General features: G+C 37.0%; 1 protein-coding gene across 1 annotated transcript; it reads left to right on the top strand.

Annotated features, from left to right (window-relative positions):
- Window positions 1-7,232: 7,232 nt before the first annotated feature.
- On the top strand, window positions 7,233-8,900 carry LOC127748378 (uncharacterized). The gene is made up of 5 exons (XM_052262758.1): window positions 7,233-8,079; window positions 8,169-8,259; window positions 8,375-8,541; window positions 8,638-8,788; window positions 8,888-8,900. The coding sequence occupies exons 1-5, from the start codon at window positions 7,233-7,235 to the stop codon at window positions 8,898-8,900; spliced, it is 1,269 nt and encodes a 422-aa protein (XP_052118718.1).
- The last annotated feature ends 1,133 nt before the right edge of the window (window positions 8,901-10,033 follow it).

The following is a 10,033-nucleotide window of genomic DNA, read 5'->3' as shown; positions in this document are numbered from 1 at the left end:
AACTTCCAGTTTTCATACCTTGCCAAGAGTTCTATTAGTTATTAATTAATTAATTCTTGCAATATATTTCTCTTGCTTAAAACCTTTTTCAAACCCAAACATTGTTTTCCACAACCAATAATAAATCATACCTCCCTGCAATTCCTTGAGAAGACGACCCGAGGGTTGAATACTTCGGTTTATAAATTTATTGGGTTTTGTTACTTGTGACAACCAAAACGTTTGTATGAAGGGATTTTTTGTTGGTTTAGAATCTATACTCACAACGCGACTATATTTTTACAAAATTCTTTACTAGCAAAAAATCACAACGTCAAAATGGCACCGTTGCCGGGAATTGCAAACGTGTGCCTTATTATTGGTTATTGTAAATATTTTAAAAAAATATCTTATCTTATTTTTTAAAAAAATCAAATCTTTTTCAAAATATTTTCTTTTTGTTAGTTTTTGTTTTTATTTTCTTTTACTACTATGAACTCTCACCCCTTTGGCTATGAGTCTGGTTACAACTATGTTGCAGGAAGAGGAAGCTATAATAGGAATATGCATCAAGGTCAAAGCAATCAAAGATGGATGGAGCCAAAAGGATCTGATCAACCCTTTAGGCAACAACACCTTCCAGGATATCATGGACAAAGACCATTCTACAATGCATACCAAGATGATAGATATGGTGGACTCCCTTGTAGTTACCAACAAGACCCACCAAATCCCCATGAACCCCCTCCTCCTCAATATAATTTTGAACCACCAGACTCACAAGCCCCTTACTACCAAACACCCCCGTATGACCCTAACCCTTATACACCACACCAACCACCATATGAACCATATATAGAACCACCCCAATTCCAACCCAATTACTCCCAAGGACCACCACCTCCATATGCACCATGTCCATATCCATCAAGCCAAGAATCACAGGTTCGTTTCGAAGAATTAATAGACCAATTTAATGCAACCCTTCATCAACTGGAGCAAGCAATAAATCGATTATCTTCCAGACGTTCAGACACTCAACAGACTCCCACGGCTTTATGTGGAGAATCTAATGAAGAATGCAATACGAAGAAGACACTAGAAACTCCAGTGGACTGCATAGAGCATAACTTCGTACTGGAACAAGTAGAGAACGCTGTCATTGTAGAAGAAGAAGAGTTAGTTGAAGACTTAGGAGATGCTGAACCTCCATGGGAAAGTCAAGTTATAGAGCCTCCTTCAAAGACGTTTGAAACTGATGTTGAGGAGGGTGTACAACCTCCAAAGCATATCATGGTTGAAGACTTTGATGGAGACGATCAAGAGATGGATTCAATTATTAATGAATTCTTATCTACATTTGAATCATCTCCCATTGGACTTGACATGGAGATTAAAGAAGAAGAAGCATAACATCCCATACCCTTAGTAAACAATGAAGAAGAAATTGAATCAGAAGAAAGCTACCAAGAGGAAGAGGTTAAAATTGAAGAAGCTTGCAAAGAGGTGGAAGTTGTCAAAGAAGAACACAAATGAGTGGAGCTTGCACGTTCATTAGAAACACCTCCACCTAAGCTGCCATCATCCTTCACAACATTCAAGTGGATAAAATTCATATCCCTTAGCTTTCTAATTCCACTTGAATACGGGCTACTGGAGACGGATGGTCAACTTAGAGCTCTTTGTGGCATTAAGAGTAAGAGGAAGATGGTCAGTGGTAAGAATTATCCTGCAAGGTTCATTATGGTTGAAAATTTTAAGTTTAAACGCAAAGGTTGGTGTAGAGCTCAACTGAATGGGTCTAAGAAGTTGTTTGGCCGCTTTAGTGAGAATTCAGGTTGCTTGCCACCCGGATGGAATCATGATAATCAACTTAAAGATGGGTGTAGAAACAAGATTTGGGATCCAGGAATATATGAGGATCAACTTTGGGAGCTCGAAGCTTGTGGAGAACTTCATCAACGCTTGGTAAATTTACTTGGTATTGATAGAGCTTATTGGAAGTGCATGCATTGGTGGAAGTTTCAGGATGAGTTCAAGCACATATTTTGCTCTGTTTTTGAATTTTGTTTGAACCTGAAATTTTTGCATGACATTCATTGCATTTTGCATTCTGCATACTGCATATAAAAAAAATCACACGCGACGCGACAGCGTCGCTGACATGTCCGCGTCATATGTGCGTTGGAAAGAAAAAGAAAAGTGAACAGAGAGTCACGCAAAAGCGTGGCTGGAGGTGTGCCTTTGCAACAAATTGGTCCACGTGACCACGTCGCTGACGCGTTCGCGTCATGTGGGAAAAATGCCTCCCACGCGTCCGCGTCACCCACGCGAACGCGTGCCTCAAAATCGACGTAAAAAGGGTGTATGGCCGAAAGTTGAGCTAGAATTGGGCTGGACTCGTGCTAGAAGCACAAGCCCTGCCACGCGTACGCGTGCCCCACGCGTCAGCGCCGTTTTCAAATTTAGGCCATCCACGCGATCGCATCAACCACGCGACCGCGTCACACAAAGATTTAGCAATATGAGTTTCAAACAGAGAGTTGCGCGACCGCGAGGCTGCACTCGCACTAGTGGCACAAATCGATCCACGCGACCACGTGGATGACGCGTCCGCGTCATTTCATAGAAGCGCTATCCGCGCGAACGCGTCACTCACGCGTCCGTGTCACAAGCAGTGCACAGCTTATCCAGAGCAGCCAAATATCTTATCTTTTCTTCCCTATATCTAAATCTTTTCTTCCCTTCTTATTTCTTTTCTTCTTTCTTCTTCCTTTTCTTACTTTCTTCTTCTCATCCCTCTTCACTTCCATTTAATTTATTTGCATAGTTTCATTCATTGCATTATTTTCATTGATGTTAGAAATTTATTTATTTTGCTTGTGGATTATTCAAAGAATTGTTTGACAATTATATAACTTTTTAAAAGGTTGCTTGCATGTTTAATTTAATACTTTCAATAACTTATTTACTATGCATGCTATGTGTTTATGAAAAAGCCCGTATGGCATCATGCACTACTTTTATGTTATCCTATTACTTTAATGCATGTTTTTCACAAAACCCTTTCCAGATTTTATTATTTAATTATAATTATCAATACAAACGTGATTGTCGGTTTGTTACGAGTAATAATACATTTTTAATCGTTGATGCTTGATCTATGCTACTCATGCCTTTGCTGGCATGCTAATAAACATCTTACATCCAATACTCACCATGCCTTGCTAGATTTCCATTGTTGAACTAATCACATGGAATCACGACCTTGTCTTTAATTCACTATTTTTCTTACTTGGCATAATTATCACTCGTACTATCCTCTTCTTTTCTCTATCCCTTTGACTTCATGTCCCTTTCTCTTCTCCCTTTTCAGGATGGCCACCAGGACGGGTAAGGAGAAAGCCTCTACAACGAGCAACAGCTGAGGAACCACAACCTCCGCCACCTGTACATCTTTGCATGCACCGAGGACGGTGCAATCTTTAAGTGTGGGGAGGTCGATACCGATCTCCACGGGTTAGTTAGTTCCTTCTCAACACCAATTTTTTTTATTGTTGCATTTGCATGTTTGATTACATGTATGTTTTATTTTGTGCATATTTTACCACTTGGTTGAAGTAATATTTTCTTTTTCAAGAAACTTTTTATAGTATTTCACTAATTTGAATTAAAAACTTTTTGAAAAAAAACTTGTATGAAGAAATATTATTTTGGAACATAGTTTAGAGCTCGAAGACACAAAACCAGTGAGATTTTGAGCCTATTTGATTGGTTGCATTTTATCAACCAATATATTTTATTTTTGTGTGTTATTCTCTCTAAGATTGTAATCTTTGTCTTGCTTAATTCTATATTTCCACTGTTTGATGTATGCATGCACTTATGTGATTGAGGCCTTATTTCACTGAGCTTACATACCCATATGGCCTTACCCTTTCATGATCCTTTGTAAATCAATGTTGAGCCTATTATACCCCTTTGTTCTTTACTTTAGCTCATCACTAACTCTAAGCGAAAAACAATAATGTCCTTAATTTGAATCCTTGATTAGCTTAGACTAGTGAAAGTGTTCATGAATTAAGAGTGGGAAAAGTGGGTTTGGAAACGTTTGGTTTGAGAATTGAGTATGTTAAACTTTGTGTGAAAACGTGAAAAATGTTAAGAACATGTTTATGCATTCAATACCTTAATCATATGCATTGAAAAAAAAAAGAAAAAAAATTATTAAGAAAAAAAGTGAAAAAGAAAAGAAAAAGGAACAGAAAAATAAAAAGGGGACAAAATGCCCCAAAGTGAATGGTGAAATCAATGCATATGAGCTGTACTCAAAACTTGGAATGCATAAATATGTAGTAAACGCAGTTAATGGGTAGGTATTGATTTTATATTACATGGATTGTCCTAAGTTAGGTGGAAAGATTATGTTAACTAAGGATTCAGATTTTAGTCCACTTGGCCAAATACAATCCTACCTTGACCCTAACCCCATTACAATCCTTAAAAGACCTCTTGATATGTGTATCTATGCATTAAATTCTTGTTGATTATTAGATGAAGAGCAAGCTATAGAAAGCAAGATTAGTAGAGAATTGAGAGAATTGACCCTAGACACTTAAGAGTTAGAATGATATACACTACCAGTAAGGGTTTAGTGCTTAATTCTATGTTCCCTGCTTTCATGAGCTATCTTCTTCTTGCAAGTTATTTGTATTGGATTTTGTGATTTGAATTAGTGAAATCCAGCTCATATTTATTCTTGAAAGATTTATTTACTTTTTCACCAAGTAGGTAGAATCATTTTAGCATGTAGTTACATTCACATTCATAGGTTGCATTGCATGGGTCCTGCTTTTCTCTACTCATTTATTTTGTCTCCTTGAGCTTAGCATGAGGACATGCTAATGTTTAAGTGTGGGGAGGTTGATAAACCACTATTTTATGGTTTATATTGTATTTAATTGAGTGGTTTTATCAAGCTTTTCACCCACTTATTCATATGATTTGCATAATTTTACAATTCCTTCCTAGTTTAGTTCTATGATTGAAAACATGCTTCTTTGGTCTTAATTTAGCTAATCTTAATCCTCTCTTATTACCATTCGATATCTTGATCTGTGTGTTAAGTGTTTCAGGCTTCATAGGGCAGGAATGGCTTAGAGAATGAAGAGGAAGCGTGCAAAAATGGAAGGAACACAAGGAATTGAGGAGATGACCAGCGAGAAGTCACGCGCGAAATAGAAGGAATTACCATGACGCGCTCGCGTGCCTGACGCAACCGCGCGGATTGGAAGCTGCATGAATGACGCGAATGCGTGGACGACGCGCACGCGTGGTACGAGAAATGCTGAGTGACGCTAATGCGTGAACGACGCGGACGCGTGACGTGTGCGATCTACAGAATTACAGAAGTCGCTGGCACAGATTTCGGGCCGCATTTCAACCCAGTTTTCGGCTCAGAAACACAGATTAAAGTGAGGGAACATGCAGAGACTCGAGAGAGGATACATTCATAATTTTCACTTTTCATAGTTTAGACGTAGTTTTTAGAGAGAGAGGTTCTCTCCTTTGTCTTAGGATTTAGGAGTAAGATTCCTCTTAAAGGATTTAGGATTTCAACTCTTCATCAGGTTCAATATTCCTTTTACTTTATATTTCTCTTTTATTTTCAGATACTTTAATGCTTGTATTACTTATGTTGCCTATTTGGCTTATGAGCCATTCATGTTAGGATTTTCTTTAATTAATATAAATTGAGGTATTTCAGACTTATATGTTATGGATGCTTTGGCTTTATCCAAATTATTTTCATTAGAGTAGATTTTCTTCCCTTTTGACCTTGGTTGATTAATTGGTAACTCTTGAGTTGTCAAACTCACTGAAAATTGGAATTCTTCAAGAATTAACTCGAGTTCCAATTACTCTAGCCTTTTCCAAGGAAAGACTAGGACCTGAGGAACCAAACTTATTCCATCCACTTGACTTACCTTCATAGTTAGAGGTTAACTTAGTGGGAGAAAAATCCAATTCTCATCACAATTGATAAGGATAACTAGGATAGGACTTCCAGTTTTCATACCTTGCCAAGAGTTCTATTAGTTATTCATTAATTAATTCTTGCAATCTATTTCTCTTGCTTAAAACCTTTTTCAAACCCAAACACTGTTTTCCACAACCAATAATAAATCATACCTCCCTGCAATTCCTTGAGAAGACGACCCGAGGTTTGAATACTTCGGTTTATAAATTTATTGGGTTTTGTTACTTGTGACAACCAAAATGTTTGTACGAAGGGATTTTCTGTTGGTTTAGAATTTATACTCACAACGCGATTATATTTTTACAAAATTCTTTACTAGCAAAAAATCACAACGCCATTCATCCAGAGGTAAATCTGATCCAGCTTGGCAGTATTTTACAGTGAAGTTTGACAAAAATAACAAGGCTCAATATACATATATTTTCTGCTTGAATACTTACAATGGAGGGGGGATATATAGAATGAAATATCATCTTGCAAAAATCCCTGGACAAATTAAAGTTTGTAACAAAGTAACTGAAGATGTTGAACTTCAATTCAAAAGGCTTTTGGAGGAAAACAAAAAAATAAGGCAGAAAAAAAGGAAAATTTACAGCTGATTGTTATGATGTGGAAAGTGAAACACAAGTGGAAGAAGAGGGTGAAGCGCCTAATCCTGTACAACCTTCAGCTCCTGCAACAATGGGAGACAAAGGAAAGAGAAGAGCGATTGCTGCTACTCCAATTGGAAGTTATTTTAAGGAAAGGACTACGCCAGGCTCTCAACCAACTTTGAAAAGTGTCTTGGCCAGTAAACAAGTTGTGCACAAGGTTAAGCTGGGGCTTGCAAGATGGATCATTGATGCACGGATTCCATTCAATGTAATTTAATTGCCTTACTTTCAACCTGCCTTGGACGGCGTTGTTGCAATTGGACCTGGTTTCAAGGGACCATCATATGATGAAATAAGAGTTCATTTGCTGGCTAATCTTAAGAATGAGTGTCAGTTGCTTGTTGAAGGTTATAGGAGCTCGTGGAAAAGGACTGGTTGTATACTAATGGCAGATGGCTGGACTGATCAAAGGCAGCGTACGTTAATTAATTTTTTATTTTATTGTCCTGCTGGTATGTCATTTGTTAAGTCTGTTAATGCTTCTGATATAATAAAAAACTGCCGATACCTTGTTTAAATTGTTTGCTGAGGTTATTGAGTGGGTTGGGTCTAGTAACATTATGCATGTGGTTACTGATAATGCTGCAAATTATGTATCTGCTGGAAAACTCATTCATGAAAAGTATCCAAACATTTTTTGGTCTCCCTGTGCTGCTTATTACATCAATCTTATCTTGAAAGACATAGCAAGTCTTCCTCACATAGCTGACCTTGCCTCTCATGCTTCAAAAGTGACTGTGTTTGTTTACAATCATATTATTTTCTTATCATGGCTTAGAAAAAGAAAAGAGTGGAAAGAAATTGTTCGACCAGGAGTAACACGTTTTGCTACTGTTTTCATTACTTTGAAAAGTATATATGTTCATAAAGAAGACTTGCAATCGTTGGTGGTGGACAAATATTTCACTTCTCATAAATTATCCAAGAGTGTCAATGGGAAGATAGTTAGTTCAATTATCTTGGATAGTAAGTTTTGGGAGGATTGTTTTACTACTGTTATGCTTGTTGGTCCTCTTATTAAGTTATTGAGGCTTGTTGATGCTGATGAGAAACCTTCTCTAGGTATCGTGTATGAGGGCATGCAAAGAGCCAAAATTGCTATCAAGACAATGTTTAGAAATAGGAAATCTTCATACACACCTTATACAAGTATCTTGAAAATGCGGTGGGATAGGCATTTGAAGCGTGACCTATATGCAGCAGCATACTTTTTGAATCCACATTTCTTCTATAGTGAGGGGTTTGTTGAGAAGGCAAATATCTTGAGGTCTTTGCTTGATTTATTTGATATTGAAACTCTTTGCGATGACTCAGTTGCCGCAATGCAAGAGATACAGTTGTATCGAGATCGAAAAGGAAGTTTTGGAAGGGAAAGTGCATTGAAAGCAATTAAGAGACTTGAACCTGGTAAGTTATTATATTTCTATGTTCAATTTACTTTGAATGTTTTTAAAATATTGAATGAGAATTGATGGTTGACTTTCATATCCTGGTAGGTGAATGGTGGAGGCTACACGGTGGGAGTGCTCCTAACTTGCAAAAAAATGGCAATTCGTCTTCTTCATCAAACATCTTCATCATCCGACCGTGAGAGGAACTGGAGCCTCTTTGAATAAATCCATTCAAAGAGGAGGAACCGATTAGAGCATAAAAGGCTAAGTGACATTGTTTATGTCATTTATAATCTACGCCTTCAATCTAGAATGAATCGCAAGAAGAAGAATTATGATCCAATTGACATTCAAAGCATTGACACAGTAGATTTTTGGGTAATGCCGGATGAAGATGATCCTGAATTTACTAATGGAGACATCGAAGGCATTGAAAATTTAATTTATACGGATAATGCTATGCCTTCATATCCTAAAGGTGATTGAAATAGCAAAACTTGTTTCATTTCCTCTCAATATCTGATGTAAAGTTGTAACTTTAATTTTTTATTGGTTTTCTATTTTATTTTATTAGATAGAGGAGACGTGGAACTTGATGTGGATTTGCCTAATGTTGCTGATTCTTCAAATACAGCTTCTTTTGGTGGTACTTCTGATGATGGTGGCTTTGGATTACCTGTTTATGATGGAGATATTGGAACACTTAATGATAATTATGATTTTTGGTGAGTTGCACCTTTGATTAGTTGAAAACTTGCTAGTAATTGTTTCTTTTGAATGTAGAACATTATGGGTTTGTCATTATGTACGTTTTTTTTGTTTAGTTATAAACTTTGATGTTTGAAGTTGTTTGTGAACCTCTAATATTAAGTAATAGATAATTTATTATGTGAAATATTAAATTTTATTAAGTTAGAAATGATTGAATTTATATACTTAAGATTATTTTAAGTTTTTTAATAATTTTATTTAATATTTAATTAAACCGATTGAATCCCGGTCGAACCAGTGAACCATTAAACCAATGACCTCACCGGTTTATTGAGCGGTCCGGTTCTCGCAACCTTGGCTGAAAGTGATGAATAAGGCAGAATTGAAAACAATGCGATGTTGATTGATATTATGAGTTTGATGAGAATTATGCATGAATATATATTTATGAATGTCGAGATGATGAGTTATGATTTTGAGGATAGACGAGTAATCCCTATCCAAGTTATGACTTTGTTGATGGACGAGTAATTCTTATCTGAGTAATAGCCTGTGGTTAGACAAGTAAATCCTACCCGAGTTATGGTTGAGGCACCTACCTGAGTAGACGAGTAATACCTATTCTGGGTTGGGTAAAACACCGGCATGGGAAGACGAGTAATACCTGTTCCATGTTGTGGTGTTCTGTCCAGGGTTAGCTATTGGACATGTTAGGTTGGCTTTATAACCGATAGATGAGACTCATCAGTCATAGGGCATGCATACATCATATACATATGTTTGGTTTGTTTGGTTGACCATTATTTGGGTTTGTCTTTGTGAATTACTATGCTTATTTTCTATACTTGCTACATGTGTATCTGAATTCTACCCATGATTGCTTTGTCTGTATTGCTTGTCTGTGTACTGGTGAATTTGGAAGGTTGGAAGAGGTAGAAGGTGGATTGTAGAGTTAGAGTTTTATGAGCAACAAATGGATTGTAAATTGAGGGATTAGGTTAGGATTGAGTTAGACCCTTATGAACCTTAGATAACTATCCTGCTTATGGTTTACCATGTTAATTCTTTAAGTTTTAAGTTTATTAATTCGAGTATTGGCGTTCTAGGATTGCCTCTAGCATTATAGGATTGCCTCTGGCATTCCCAGGACCTTATATCTTATGTGCGTGGCACCTTTACCATGCTGAGAACCTTCAGCTCTCATCCCATACTGTGTTGTTATTTTTCAGATGCAGGTCGAGAGGCACCACGGTAGGCAT

This window comes from Arachis duranensis, chromosome 1, assembly GCF_000817695.3.
Source record: "Arachis duranensis cultivar V14167 chromosome 1, aradu.V14167.gnm2.J7QH, whole genome shotgun sequence".
NCBI lineage: Eukaryota > Viridiplantae > Streptophyta > Magnoliopsida > Fabales > Fabaceae > Arachis > Arachis duranensis.
This window is presented reverse-complemented; position numbering and strand designations above follow the sequence as displayed.